Source organism: Petaurus breviceps, unplaced genomic scaffold (genome assembly GCF_028583685.1).
Source record: "Petaurus breviceps papuanus isolate PSGF00001 unplaced genomic scaffold, PetGlider_PUasm1.0 175, whole genome shotgun sequence".
Lineage (NCBI taxonomy): Eukaryota > Metazoa > Chordata > Mammalia > Diprotodontia > Petauridae > Petaurus > Petaurus breviceps.
Window position 1 is genome coordinate 24,850,564 of NW_027185764.1, and position 16,087 is coordinate 24,866,650.

The window sequence follows — 16,087 nt, forward strand, 5'->3', positions numbered from 1 at the left end:
TGACCTTTCACATTCAATTTGGAGACCTCAGTTGACCAATTTTGCATCTGAAGAGTTATAACCTGGTTCATTATTCACTTGACCTATTCCACCCTCACTTCTTGTCCTTCTCTACCTTTCTCTTGCTTCTCACCACCTCTGGTCTTAGGCAACATCTGGTTTCTTTAGACCCCAAGCCAATGGCTTCCACAGACTACTCAGAATCTGGCTGCTTGTTTGCCAAGTGGTCATACTCACTCGACGGTTATCCAGGTGATCATGGTCTTTGTGTCCCAGGTTATCAATGTCACTGAATTGTGGCCAGTCTAGGAAGGAAAGAATGAATGAAAAAGCATTTATTATGTGCTTTGAGTGTACAAAGCACTGTGATAAGTGAAATAAGAGAATAGAGAAATAAGAGAATTTCTGCCTTTTTCATGGGAATGAACGATAATTAAGCTTCCTAAAGAAATCACATGTGTCATGCAAGTGGTGATATAAACCAAAATGTGTGTGAGGGCCCAAGGTAAGGGCACAAAACTCTAATGAGGCATCTCTCTACCAAAGAATGTTTAAACATGACAGTCCTCAAGACTGAAATTGAAAGGCAGTTTGGCATAGTAGATAGGACTGCTGGCCTTGGAGTGGGGAGACCTGGCTTCCAAGTGCTGCCTCTGACAGAAGCTAGCTGTGGAATCATGGCCAAGTCACTCAAACTCTTAGTACTTCAGTCAATTCTCTAAAACTGTAGGTTACAGAGGAGCTGACAATCTTTATCAGTGGAATGTGGAATTTACACCAGGGGTTCCCTACTCCAACAAAATTGCAGGTCTTGTCAGAGAATAGAAAATCCAAACTTCTGCAAAAAGGGTAAATAGGACTTAACAGTCAAAGGATGTTTCATAGCCAGTAATGACTAGCCAATGTCTGAATCTTGTCTTGAAGAAAGGACAAAAACAAAATTGGCTTAATATTCCAACATAGGGAATTCAAATTAGATTTTAGGAGATCACAGAATCATCTAACCTTCTTTTGACTCAGCTTTCCCATATGTAAAATGGGAATTATAGCAACACCAGGATTTTTGCAAGTATAAAATGAGATAGTAGGGCATCCCAAAATTCTTTTTTTTTTTTTTAATTTTTAAATTTTTTGCTTTTTGGAGGGGGAAGGGCAGGGTAAGTGGGGTCAAGTGACTTGTCCAAGGTCACATGGCTAGTAAGTATTTTAAACTTTTTTTTGCTTTTTGGAGGGGGAAGGGTAGGGCAACTGGGGTTAAGTGACTTGCCCAAGGTCTGGTCTCACAGCTAGTTTTGTGTGTTGTGTCTGAGGCTGGATTTGAACTCAAGTCCTCCTGACTCCAGGGCCAGTGTTCTATTCACTGCACCACCCAGCTGCCCAAAATTCTTATTGCAGTTTTAAGCTATACTAGCTTAAACTTTTGGGACATCTTGAATATAAAAAGTTTTTGCAAACCTTAAGACACTCTATGTACCCGCTATTATTAGTAGTATTATGCATATGGTCTTGTTCTGATGTTTATTTGTAGGAGTTTTTAAAATCTGATCATATAATAATTAAATAAAGCCCTCAAGACTCATTTAGCATAAGCCCCATCCAGTTCCTCCTCCTAGCTATTCTTGATGCCTGGAAACCCCCACCGACGAAGAGGCTTAGCCCACAGTCAGAACTGGAACTCACGGAGGTGGTCTATTCTCTGGCTGTGTGCTGTGAATGACGGAGAGGAAGGGAGGGAGTCAGACATCACGTCGCTCATATTTTCATCTCCAGAGTTCTCTGAAAGGCGGGAAAGTAGTGGTGGACGGCTCCCTGAGAAGGTCCTCACCCTTGGACTGCCGCACTTTTCCTCTGTGCCCCGAACAAGGGTCTGGGCTGATTGCTTGGAAAGAATGTCAAGAGGGAAAAAAACATCACAAAACCGGACATACCTTCAAGGTCTTTCCTCTCTAACACTAAACTCCCTAACAGTTGACATCTCCACGTGCTCCCGTTACTGGATGACAAATCTAAAGTCAATTCATTCCTAGCTTCTGGAAATGAACCCAAATTAATTTTCTGTGGGTTCCCTGGAGTTTTATAGCCAATGTCTTTCAACCACCATATCCTGGGTATATCATATTCATGAAGAAAAGCAGGTCACATTTTTATTATCCTTAACAGAATCTTAAGCCAAGATTCTCCAACATTTTCTAGTAGTCTATATAATATTTGTAAATAATATAAGAGAGACATTAGGTCAGAGAGAATTCTAAGCCCTTCTCCATTTACTTAGGCCACTATAAACATACAACATGAACATACCCCAGGCATACTCTCTCCTCCATGATCAATACCAATTATTCCAAGTCTACCACCCCTCTGGTCAAGAACAGAGAATGCTACTTTGGTTGTCACAGTACACAGAGCAGACCTCAGATCTGTGACACATTAGTGGCCTGGCATGCTGACAATGTCCCAAGTTCTGCAATGGAAAGCACTTACCAACAACTTTGTGTTCTGACTGACAGCATCCTTCTCCTTTGGTGAGAGGTCAAAAGGAGTGAGGCCCATGCTCTTGCAAATCCGGTTGCAGGCATGAGAATGGAAGAACAAGGCCATGCCTCGAACACCTATGAGCAGAAAGCCCACAACAATGATTCCCATACAGAAAAATCAGAGACAACTGCCCTTTACACCTTACCCCCAATTCTACATCCAGGCCTGTTCTTCTCCCTCTTTTCAACCCTTGGGGAAATAATTTAATCAATTTTGGAGTGAACCCTGCGGCAGAGTGGACCTGGCCCAGGGTGAACCCTTCCAATATACCTTGGCCCTCTATAACTGATTTGGCCTTGCTTCCACACTTACCATCACTCTCAGGGATCAAAAAAATCATATTGATATTATTTTTGTTCCTATGAAGGACAGGATCATTTACTGTCCTGTGGCCCCATCTGACTCCTGGCGATTCTGAGACACAGACTGACTAGGCCAAAGCTCCTAGTTCTCTCATGTTCATCCATGTTAGCCCAATCCACCCAGTGTCTCTCTTTCCTCAATTTCCACTGTGTCTTCTGGAATTCCTGTTCTATTGCTAACAAACTGCCAATCATCCTAGACCTGTGCCCTCCTCCTTGAAATGACTTTGCGTACATTATGGAATATAAGCTTCCTGAGGTCAGGGACTGTTTCAATTTGCCTTTGCATTTCCAGAGTCTGGTATAATACCTAACACAGGGCAGGCATTTAAATACTTACTAAATTGAATTGTTTTCTAAGACTAGAATACTGTTAAGAATTTTTGTAATACAAGGGACAAAATAAAGAAGAAGATAAAGAGTGCCAAGCCTGAATCCGGAAAGATCCGAGTTCAAATCCAGCCTCAGACACTGAAATTTGGGCAAATCACTTAACCTCTGTTTGCCTCAGTTTCCTCATTTATAAAATGGGGATAACAGGCTAAGCTAATATAATAAAAATGACAATTCCACCTAAATTAATTTACTTATTCAGTGCCATACCAATTAAACTACCAAAAATTATTTTATAAAGCTAGAAAAAATAATAACAAAACTCATCTAGAAGAACAAAATATCAAGAATATCAAGAGAATTAATGAAAGTAAATACAAGGGAAAGTGACCTAGCCATTCCAGATACAAAACCTTATTAGAAAGCAGCAATCATCAAAACTACTTGGTACTGGCTAAGAAATACAGTGGTGGATCAGGGGAATAGGTTAGGTACACAAGACACAATAGTCAATGACTATAGTAATCTACTGTTTGATAAACCCAAAGACTCCAGCTTCTGGGATAAGAACTCACTATTTGATAAAAACTGCTGGGAAGGGGCGGCCAGGTAGCACAGAGAATAAGAGCACTGGCTCCAGAGTCAGGATGACCTGGGGATCAAATCCGGGCTTGGATACTTAGCACCACACCCAGAAATAACTGGCCAAATAACCTTGAGCAAGTTACTTAACCCCAACTGCTTAAAAAAAATTGCTGGGAAAACTGGAAAATAGTATGGCAGGAACGAGGTACGGACCAACATCTTACATATCTTACCAAGATAAGGTCAAAATGAGTACACAATGTAGATATAAAGACTGATACTCTGAGTAAAGTGGGAGAGCAAGGAATAGTTTACCTGTCAGATTGATGGTTATAAAAAATTTATAACCAAACAAGAGATAGAGAACATTATGAAATGCAAAATGGATTATTTTGATTATATTAATTGAAAAGTTTTTGCACAAACAAAGCAAATGCAACCAAGGGAGCAGAAAACTGGGAAAGAATTTTTCTTGTCTCTGATAATGGCCTTATTTCTAAATATAGAGAACTGAGTCAAATTTATAAGCATACAAGTCATTCCCTAATTCATCAAAGGATATGAACAGGCAATTTTCAGATGAAGAAATCAAAGCTATCTATAGTTATATGAAAAAATGCTCTAAGTCTCTATTGATTAGAGAAATGCAAATCAAAAGAATTTTGAGATACCACCTCACATCTATCAGATTGGCTAACAAGACGGGAGAAAATTTGAAACACTAATGCATTGTTGGTGAAGTTGTGAACTGATCCAACCATTCTGGATTGGAATATGGAACTATGCCCAAAGGGCTATAAAAATATGCATACCCTTTGACCCAACAATACCATTTCTAGGTCTATATCCCAAAGAGATCATAAAAATGGGGAAAGGACCCACATGTGCACAAATATTTATAGCAGCTCTTCCTGTGGTAGCCAAGAATTGGAAAATAAGGGAATGCCCATTAACTGGGGAATGGCTGAACAAGTTATAGAATATGAATGTAATGGAATACTATCGTTCCTTTATAGAAGTGATGAGCAGGCAGACTTCAGAAACATTTGGAAAGACTTAAAGACACTGAAGTGAAGTGATCAGAAGCAGAAGAACATTTTACACAGTAATGGCAATATTGCGCAATGACTTTGATAGACTTATCTGTGCTTAGCAATGCAAGGATCTAAATGACTCATGATGGCAAATGCTGTCCACATCCAGAAAAAGAACTATGGAGTCTAAATGCAGATCGAAGCAGACTATTTGCTTGCTCTCTTTTTTCGCTTCTTCTTTCTCATGATTTCTCCCATTGGTTCTAATTCTTCTTTACAACGTTACTAATGTGAAAATATGTTTAATATGAATATATATGGAGAGCCTACCTCCCTAGACTCTTGTGAGGATTGACTAAGAATAATTGTAAACTGCTTAGTATAGTGCCTAGCACACAGTAAGCAATATATAAAAATTAGTTATTATTGTTGTTGAAATAAACCAGAATGTGATGGAGAAAGGAGAGGCAATGGAGTTAGATGTGAGGTTGAGGCTGGCTTTGAATTGGAATTAGCCATGTTTACCTACTGGGTCTGAGTTTCATCATCTATAAAATGGGGGGGGGGGGGGTGGCAGCTAGGTGTTGCAGTGAATAGAGCACCAGCCCTGAAGTCAGGAGGATCTGAGTTCAAATCCAGCTTCAGACAGACTTACTAGCTGTGTGACCTTGGGCAAGTCACTTAACCCCAATCGCCTTGCCTTCCCCCCTCAAAAAAAAAAAGGTAGGACTGGGTTAAATCCTTTCTAAAGTCTCTTCCAACTCTCACATTCTACAATTCTTGCACAAACCAAGTATACAGTGTTCAGGGAAGCACAAGTTTGGTGGAAATTAACACGGTTTCCTGACCTACCAAGGTTGCCATCTCCGAAGTCTGAGCCCGTCTCTGTATGGATCTGTGGGTCAGTGTAGAGATCTCCCACTCCCTGAATGTCCACCACAATCAGTTGATGGCCAGAACGTTCGAAGGTGAAGTGGCTAAAGGCCTGGGGGAGTGGGAGAAGAATTCAGCACAAAAGGTAAGAAGCAGCCTGGCTCTGAGGCACAATGACATTTCTGCTCATTTCCTCTGGCTCTGCCCCTGGCAAAATGGCCCATTTAAAACAGTCCAATTTAATGTAATGAGGGATGTGTCTGATCTCCATAAAGGCCTATCCGTGAACTTCAGGACTTGGGTTCACCAACTTTAATAGGCCTCTTTGGGAAGAACATGATGTGTAGCCCCAAAGGCTTGTCAAATAACATAAATGGAGAACAAAGGCATTGCATTTAAAATGATTAGATGTGAAGTTTGATGAAAGCTAAAAGATACCATATGAGGGTGGCTGCCCTGGGAGGATTTTACTCATTAACCTGGGAAAATGAATTGGCTTCAGACTAGCTGAATTTCATTAGAACAAACAAACATGGATCACGTGGATAAGAAAGCTCAGATTTAATATCTGGATTAAAAACAAAACACCATCTTTGGTATCTTCCCTGCTTAAAATAGAATTTGACAGTGCTCTGGCCAAACATCAACCTGAAGAAATAATATTTAAAGGGAACCCCCAGAGCCTGGGGTACAAACCATCAGATCTACTTCAGTCTCACCTGTGGGGTTAGGCGGATGTTGTCATCCCGGACAAAACCTGAATTGGAATTATATTTGATGTATTTGCCCTCAATATAGTGTTCCAGGTGAAAAAGGGGCTTGTCTGCCCGGTCCTTCAACTCAATGATGCACATCTGCATAATATCCACCTGGCAGGGAGGGTGGAGAAAGGGGGCAAGTCAGCATCCTTCCCTCCTCCCACCTGTCCCAGCTAGACCTGGGCTTCCAGGTTTGGCTTCACCACTGACTGAGATAAAGCATGAGTTCAGTCTCTGGGGCCTCCCTTTCTCCATAAACAAATGAAGATTACATTCAACCTATTTCTGTTCCTTTTAAAACACAATTTTTCCTTTATAATTCAAAACCACAGAATGTGATTAATACTAATAATAGCTAGCATTAATATAGCACTATAAAGTCTGCAGGGCCCTTTACATATTTTATCTCATTTGAACCTTACAATCCTGGGAGGGAGGTAGTATTAGTATTGTCCCCATAGGACAGAGGAGGAAACTGAGATAGATCGAGGTTAAATGACTTGTCCAGGATCACAAAGCTAGTAAATATCTGAGGCCAAACAGGAACTTGGGTCTTTCTGACGCTAGGTCCAGCACTCTACTATAGTAACTGGGGTCATGACTCTAGAGTTGAAATGGACCTCAACGGCCATCTAGTCCTTATCATCCTTTACCTCTACACATGAGGAAACTAAGGCATAGAGAGAGGTACACTGACATGCTCTGGGTCACGTGGCTAGTAAGTGGCAGAGTTCAGACTTAAACCTCTGCCAGATGATGAAGTGGATAGGGTTGTGGGCCTGGAGTCAATATGACCCAAGTTCAAATTCAGCCTCAGATACTTGCTAGCTGTGTGACCCTAGACAAGTCACCTAACCTCTGCTTCAGTTTCCTCAACTGTAAGATAGAGATAATAATAAATAATAATAGAACCTACCTGCCTGGTACAGTTGTAAGGATCAGATGAGATAATATTTGTGACAGTACCTGTCATATTTCAGGTGTTTATTAAATACCTGCTTGCTTCCTTTCTATTATGCCACACTGCTGTTCTTTATTCTTTCCCCACCCCTATTCCTGAATCTACTCACTAGCCCCACACTGAAGCTGGTGACTTGGGGTGAGCCAGCACACCTGCTTGGGGGGCTTGTGTCGGTTATATTCCTCGCCCCAGAGTTTGGCCTCCATCTGCAGGCGCACGTCCTCAAAGTACACATCTCTGTTCACAGTCTCGATGTACCTCTTGGCCACGTAGTTAGAAGCACCTTTCCAGTGTTGAGTGTGCAGGAAATTAGACAGCTTTTTCCTGAGGGGGATAACAGACAAGAGAGTGGCATGGCTGAATCCGTGGCTTGGTAAGGGACCATCTCCTAGTCCCTTTCACAGACTTGACTCCAGCAGCCCACCTTGGCTGCACTTTCAGGGCCAAATGGTGTGGCCTCTGGGGGCCTCCTACCTCGAACAAAAGGAGAAGGGGCAGTGTTTCCCTCTTCAGAATTAAGTTCCCAATTGGAGACCTCCCCTTTGCTCAGTGCCCCCTCCACAGCCAACTGCCACAGTGGCCCTACTTCCACTCTTCTTACCAGGCTATCTTTGGGGCTGGCAAATTCTGCCTAAGGTTCACACCCCTCCTCAGGAACTGAGTGAGTGTCAGTCAGTCAAGGAAGCTATTAAATGCTTACTTGTGGACCAGGCAGTGTGCTAAGCTCTGGAGAGAGACACAAAGGCAATAAACACTGTCCTTACACTCAAAAATCTTACATTTTAAAGGGGGAGATAAGGAAGGCAATAAACATAGTCCCTGCCCTCAAGGAGTTTACATTCTAATGGAGGAAATAACTGAAGGTATACAAGTTACGAAATGGTGGAAGGAAATCTCAAAGGGTAAGGCACTAGCAGCACCTGGGAGGGGGGCAGGGAGAGTAGGAAAGGACTCTTACAGAAGGTGGGATTTGAGCTGAGCCTTAAAGGAAACCTGGGCAAATTAAAAAGCAGAGATGAGGGGGAAGAGTGTACCAGTTATGGGGACTGTGGTGTACAAAGGCAAAGGGATCAGGTGCTGTATTCGAGGAGAGTACAAGTGGGTCAGTGGAGGTGGACTACAGAATTCATGGAGGGGAGTAAAGTATAAGAAAATTGTCAATATAGGACAGGAGCAGGTTATTAAGAGTTTTGAGGAAAATAACAGACTCCACATATATACCCCACCTCCAAAAGTGACAAAGTCTGAGACCTGAGCAATATCCCCAAGTTCTACTCCCTCTCCGCCTCCTCATCCTCATCCCTAACCAGATTAAGTAAACTGAAGAACTCCAATCTAAAAGAAGTCTGGCTAGATGGACTTCCTGCCCTTATGTCTTCACCAACTGGAAAGAAATCTGGAATACCAGTGCACACAGTGGGGCCCTTTAGGATGACGGAGAAGAGGACAAGGAATGAGTTTTGGTTTGGTTGCAAAGCATCTGGTTTGAGCCACTTACGTCCTGAAACATTCCCGCATTGCTCCACGTCCAAAGGGCTGCAGACAAAACAGAGTGGGTTAGTTATTAATTGTGTGAGCAACCATCCACTTCCCAGGATCAATCCTGATGTGCCATGCCAGAGATCTGAGACTTGGTATCACTCATACCCCTTCTGCTCCCCACCCCAATCAAGAGACTCCCTCAAGACTCTCTGCCAATGCTGACCCTTCAGATCGCCTCCCCCCACTCCCCACCCCTGGTTTGTGTAAACTCTGTCTCCTTCAAGGGCTGAAGACTATCCAGTTGAGACTGGAGTCCCCTAGGAAGAAGATGGATATCTGACCTCTTCTTCCACAGAGAACTACAGAGAAGGTGTACAGTAGGCTAAGTCTTTGGGAGAAGGTTGGAAGGGAGAGAAAGGTAGGGAGAGACAGAGGGGCTGCTATTGGCTTAAGTGGGGAGAAAGGCTGAATGAGGGACAAGGGAGGCTAACAAATACCCAGGACCAGTCCTGTTTCCATAGATACCAAAACTCTTGACAATTCTCACCTGTGATGCCATCTTGATTAAAACTTCATCTTCGACCCATTCCCCAGTGACTGCATTGTACCTGTGAACACAGAATTCATGCCCAGGGTGACTATCACCAAAAAAGTATCAGGAAGGTACATCATCCTTTGACTCAGGTCCTCTCCTTTGCCCCCCACCCCACCCACACAGCTAACTCAGACAAATGAGCCAGGGCCCACAAAAATCCAGCAAAATCAAGCTGTCACATGCTATAACTTTTTTTTTATCTATCTATAATTTAATTTTTTCTATTAAAAAAATCTATTTTCTATTCTTCCTACTTGTCCCATGACCAACCATGACCCTTGACACAGAAAGAAAACAAAGCCTTTGTAATAAATATGGTTAGTCAAGTAAAACAAATTCCCCCATTGGTCATGTCCAAAAAAATACATCAGACTACAAAAATTTTAATCAAAACTAAAAATCTGTTTTATGTACCTGGTCTGCAGCATATCCTTGAGAGGAGAGTATGGTCTAGGCTAAAAATCAGGAGATGTGAGTTCACTAACACTAATGGCTAACATTTATATATTATTATTTCTATATTAAGGTTTGCAAACTGCTTTACAAATCTCATCTAAATGGATCCTCCCAACAGCCCTATGAGGGAAGTGCCATTTCACCTATGAAAAAAATAAGGTGGAGAGAGTTAAGTGAATCATCTAGGGTCACAACTAATGTCTGAGGCCGATCTGAACTCAGGTTTTCCTGACTCCAAGTCCAACACTATGCACTATGCAACCTCAACAAAGTAAAAATGAATTTCCAGTGCTGGTCCTCTCTGAGCTTCAGAGTCTTCATCTGGAAAATGGGGGAAACTATATCTATACAGTCTACCTCTTAAAAGTATATGTGCGGGTGTATGGGTGTGTGTGGGTGTATGAGTGTGTGTGTGTATATATACATATATGGATATACAATAAGATAAAGTTAAACAGTTGCTTAATGTTGGGGTATGTATGTGTGTATAAAAGCAATTACATGTTTTGAGTAGGAACTACCCACATTAATATCTGATTTTCACTATATAAAATCCTTAAATGACTAAGGATTCAAAAACACTTTACAAAGGTTATCTCATTTTATCTTCAGTAAGTACAAAAATCTTTCATAAATGAGGGCTTTGTTGCTCAAGAGGGGCAAGTGAGGGTCGACAGACAGGAAGGGGGGTTGACAGACAAGAAGGAGCAGAGCTGAAACTCATTTGAATAACTGGAGGCCCAAAAGAGCGGTCAGTAATGGAATAACACCAACTGAGGGGCTCTACTCTCTAATGGATCTGTCCTGGGGACTGTGCTGTGTACCATTTTTGTTTGACTTCTTGAATAGGAAGAAGGTACATGTGGTAAGCTTATCACTTTACGGATGACACGGATCTGAAGGATGTTGGACAACTTCATCAGTCAAAGCCAAGATGCTCCAATATATTCAACATCAGACTGACCTAAACATACATGAAATTTAATGGTTTATAAATAAAGTCCTTTATGGTTATAAAGTCCTACACTTGGGATGAAAAAAAAATAAATTTTGCAATTATATGATGGAGAGGCGTGTCTACAGAATAGCTCATCTGAAAAAAAAAATAGAATGTTTTAATGGGCTTTCCGCTCAATCTGGGTCAACAATTAAATATGGCAGCCAGAAAAAGTAATAGCTAAGAGACTAGAGCAGGAGGGGTGGTGGGTCCTGCTGTATCCCAAGCCCAGGGGAGAGCACACCTGAAACAGAAAGCTCAGTTCCAGGCACCACATTTTAAGAAGGGCATTGATAAGATGTAGAGAAGAGACAGGAGATCAGGATGGGCTTGACGAGAGATCAGACTACAAGATAATTAAGTGGGGAAGGAAAGAGAGAGACACAAAAGCTATCTCTCTTGTACTGATTCACTTTAAATTTATGCTGCATAGGTTTTATATTGGTGTTGTCTTCCCCATTAAGTAAGTTTCTTTTGGGATTGTTTTGATTTTTTGTACCCGTTTCCCTAGCAGAGTACTTGGCTATTTTTGTTGTTTCAGTCAGTGAGCCCATTTGGGCTTTTCTTCAAAAAGATACTGGAGTGGTCTTCCATTTCCTTCTCCAGATCATTTTACAGATGGGGAAATGCTTAATAAATGCTAGTGTACTGATTGATTGTCTGAAGGATTAGATTTGTTCTGCTTTGTCCCTGGGGGCAGAATTAGAAGCAAAGAGGGTGAGGAAAGGCGAATTTAGGCTTGATAGAAAGAAAAACTTCCTAACAATTAAAGTCACCTCTTCTACTAAGGTGACTGACTGCCATGAGAGGATGATTTTATCAGAGATCTTCAAGCAAAGGCTGGATGATTTCTTGTTGGAAACACCCCTACAGAAGTTCTTAGTCCTCTACAGGTTGGATTTGGGAGCTTCTCTTTGACTGATTCAGGCCTGAGATGTTTTGAGTGCAGGTGTTCTGATTCTGTACAATTACTCCCTCCTCCCTGAAGAGGACGTAATCCAGGGGTGTGCAGGAGCCCACTCAGATAGGTAAGAGCCTGATGGTGAAATTTCTAGTGTAAGCATTTATACCTCAAAAATTGGTCAACCTACAGATCAGGGCTTGATTTGTTATGCTGATTCTCTAAACTTAAGGAAGTGTTAACAAGGGGTGGCTAGGTGGTGCAGTGAATAGAGCACTTGCCCTCGAGTCAGGAGGACCCGAGTTCAAATCTGGCCTCAGACACTTGAAATACTTACTAGCCGTGTGACTTTGGGCAAGTCACTTAACCCCAACTGCCCTCCAAAAAGCAAAAAAAAAAAAGTGTTAACAATATAGAATAAACTTAAAAGTGTCCAGCAGGCATCCATTTCTCCCCTTAGCTCTGGTTGTTAAAACATCTCTCTCTCTCTCTCTCTCTCTCTCCACACACACACACACAATATATACACAACACTACTTATATACAATATATTTACATGACTTCTTAGATAGGAGCCAAATCCTTCCATACACAGGCAGATGGCATAATGCAGGTTTACTTGTAACCCATTTTAAAAGCACTTTACAAAGCAACAACAAGGATTACATGGAGGCACACCAGGCAGCTAAGAGACTTGGTGAATTGGACTCTAAATTTTTAGAGGAACACACAGGTTTGAATTCCAGAACACTCACTATCTGACTCTGGGCAAATCGGTTACATTGGCTCAGTTTTAGTTATTTCAGCAGTAAAATGGGGAGCTCTTAACCTTACAAGGTTGCTGTGAGAGTGCTTTGCAAACCTCAAAGCAATATCTAAACTTTACTTCTTATCATTATTGTTATTATATAAATTATCATTAATGTGCCTGACAAACTAGGACATAACATTCCGTCTCGGACTCAGGTCCTTCACATTCTTTGGGAGGCTTCAGTGCTCAGATGCTAATTCCCTTTGGCTGTGAGCCTGATTTGGGCTTCTTTCAGACAGGTTGGTCAGGGAAAAAAGAACCTCACGCCATGTACCATCACCCCAGGAACTCACTGTTCTCAAACCTCGTACAAAAACCACATCCTTCTTTCTCTCAGGGAAGACCCAAAGCACTCCTTTCTCCACTCAAATAAGAGCTGGTTATTGAGAATTCCAAGCCAGAATTAGAGCTTAGAAATTGGTGGGGGGAGGAGAGTTGAGGCTTTTTTTTCTAAATAGGTTTTTCCATTTTAGTCAAAAATGCTAGATTGGAGGACAATACTCTGAATCACTGAGAAGAGGATCCAGAAAAATCCCTGCCAAAAAGCCAGCAAAGAACTTCATGGACTCTTTTTTTGTTGTTGTTGTTTGAGGGGGGAAGGCAAGGCAATTGGGGTTAAGTGACTTGCCTAAGGTCACACAGCTAAAAGGCAAGGCAATTGGGGTTAAGTGACTTGCTTAAGGTCACACAACTAGAAGGCAAGGCAATTAGGGTTAAGTGACTTGCCCAAGGTCATACAACTAGTACGTGTCTGAGCCAGGATTTGAACTCAGGTCCTTCTGACTACAGGGCTGGTGCTTTATTCACTGTGCCACCTAGCTGCCTGACTTCATGGACTCTTGAAGAAATATTCCTGTTTTTAGAAGAAAAGCCAGAAAGAATTCCAGACAAGTAGTATAGCTTTGAAAGTTACACATGGAGCAATGAAAATCATGATCCCAGAGACTGATGGTGAAAACTATGACCCACCTCCTGATACATAAATGAAGAGCTCAGGATACAGAATAAGACCTACATTTTTTGGGGAGGGTTCATGGCCAATTAATAGGAACTAGTTTTGTTTAATTATGCATATTTACTACAAGGTTTCTTTTCTTCTTTTAATAGGAGGTGAATGGGAGGGAAAAATCTGATTTTGTTCATTGAAAATTACATATTGATTATACTGTATATTTGAAAAGAAGAGCAAGCTTTCCATAATAGAAATTCAGTTTTGTGGTCAGATCTCTCTCTCTCTTACTGTTCCACACTCTATCTCTATCTCTCTATCTATATGGCAATGCTTATTTTCATCCAGAGGCAGTGTGACCTTGGGCAAGTCAGTTGGTCAAGTCTCAGTGTTTCCCCATCTTTAAAATGAGGATGACACCTGTGGTACTTATCTCATGGGGTTCAATCAGATGGGTAAAGGGAATGGACCCGTGATTTCAAAGGCCGAATGAACTCTCTAATGAGGAAACCTCCTGCCTATACAGGTCAGCAAATTCTCTGAAACATAAAAGGTCTCTGGGATTTGCCTAGAGCGGGTTAAGTTACAGGCCCAGACTCCATCCACAGGGCAACAGTGCCTGGGAAGTATATCATTCTGACATTCTCCTTTTGAAATTGCTGAACTATGAACATGTTAAGAATATCTGCTGCCTCCAGGCTCCCTTCCAAAGCCCATAATTTCTTCTGGAGAAAAAAAATGTATATTTTTTCATTCTGAACTTGTTCAGTCTTTTTTCAGTTGTGTCTGACTCTTTGTGACCCCATTTGGGGTTTATCCGGCAAAGATACTGGAGTGGTTTGCCATTTCCTTCTCTGACACATTACAGATGAGGGAACTGAGGCAATCAGGGTTAAATGACTTGTTCAGGGTTACGAAGTTAGTATCTGAGGCCAGATCTGAACTCAGGAAAATGAGTCTTCCTGACTCCAGGCCTTGCACTCTATCCCCCGCACCACCTAGCTGTCCCATTCTGAACTTGAAACAACAAATAAATGAGCATTTCCACAAGCATTTTATAAGAGTCTGGTTCTGACAATGGTTCTCTATCCATTACACCAAGCTACCTCTCAAGTGAGATTAAAAAATGACAACATATTAAAGTTTGCAAAACATTATGTAAGTGGAAACTATTATTTAACATGTATTTTGAATCCCTTAGGAGGAGACAGGATGATATCTGCAAAGGGGAGAGAACATACAGAAACCTGGGCAAGTTAACTTAATGATTTAAAGGAGAGTGACAGATTGGAGTTTCTTTCTAGGAAAAAACAAACAAACAACTAAGAGCCAGAAGCTAGGCTGAGATTATTAAGGATCAAATCATGCCATGCACAGGGAGTGTCTTAGCAGGAAAATTTTTAAAAAGTGAAAATTGTCTTTATTTTGACTTAAGATACCAGGGGCATTCCCTTGAGATTCCATCTGTCATTCTGAATTTAAAAAATGAAAAAGTCAGAAAAATTTAATTCTGAGCACAAGCTCTCACACCCATCCTGAATCACTACCTTGCTGTGGTGGAGGGGCTTGTGTAACTCAGTCAAACTATAAGCTATGCTGTGTAGGCTTACCCAAGATGAACAGGGCATAGTGGAGAGTTCTGACAAAAGGTGATCCAGTGGAGAATGAAATGGCAAACCACTGCAGTATGGATAAAATGGCATACCGCAGTATGCCACCAAGAAAACCCCATGGATAGAAGGGCCTGGTGTGCTATGGTCCATGGGGTCACCAAGAGCTGGACACAACTGAACGGGTGAACAACATGCTCACAGGGAGGGAATCAAAATTCCCACAAAAATAAAGGACAAAAAGACAACAACCCCTATAAAAAGATTCATTTCCAGTGCCCAGTAAAAAATGATATTTGAAACGTAAAATGGATGGCACTCATGATGGGGGAAGCTGATACGTGGGCAAGTCTAACAGAGTAAGCTGTAACGGGAAGTCATGAAGATGATAACAGTGATGCTGGGAGTTAGGTTATCATTTACAGGCTCAGAGCCGGAAGGAACTGCAGGAAACTAGTCTTAATGCCTTCACTTTACAGACGAGGAAACTGAGGCTGAGAGGAAAGATGTGCCCAAGAGCGAGCTGGTGGTAAAACAAGGACCAGACTCCCAATTCAGTGAGTGCTCTCGCTGCTTTACCAAACAGCCTCCCTCAACCGGGAAAAAATAAGAAAAGCAGAGACTGGGCAAGAATGCACAGCATGCTGATGACCCGAGGAACACCGAGCGGTTAAGGACTGAAACTGGGGGTAGGGGGATCTTCCTCTCTTTCTTTGCCTCCCCTTAAAGTCTACGGCTTCTCGTAATAAAAAAATAGCTTCAACTTAGCATCAATAGGTGGGGAGGTTTCTGTTTGATAGGAGAGGGCACGCCCCTCCACCCCACTTCATCACAGGAAGCAGAAG

At 41.8% G+C, this 16,087-nt stretch overlaps 1 protein-coding gene across 5 annotated transcripts in view; it reads right to left on the minus strand.

Moving 5' to 3' along the window:
* The window catches only part of EEF2K (eukaryotic elongation factor 2 kinase), a 75,228-nt gene that overhangs the window by 23,071 nt on the left and 36,070 nt on the right, over positions 1-16,087 (minus strand). For all 5 annotated transcript variants that reach the window (XM_069084936.1, XM_069084937.1, XM_069084933.1 and 2 more), the window contains 8 exons: positions 9,471-9,531; positions 8,940-8,977; positions 7,594-7,765; positions 6,442-6,591; positions 5,702-5,834; positions 2,482-2,609; positions 1,681-1,879; positions 238-305 (listed from right to left, as the gene is read on the minus strand). In XM_069084936.1, the coding sequence (XP_068941037.1) occupies positions 238-305; positions 1,681-1,879; positions 2,482-2,609; positions 5,702-5,834; positions 6,442-6,591; positions 7,594-7,765; positions 8,940-8,977; positions 9,471-9,531 (949 nt within the window). The remainder of the gene's footprint in view (positions 1-237; positions 306-1,680; positions 1,880-2,481; positions 2,610-5,701; positions 5,835-6,441; positions 6,592-7,593; positions 7,766-8,939; positions 8,978-9,470; positions 9,532-16,087) is intronic.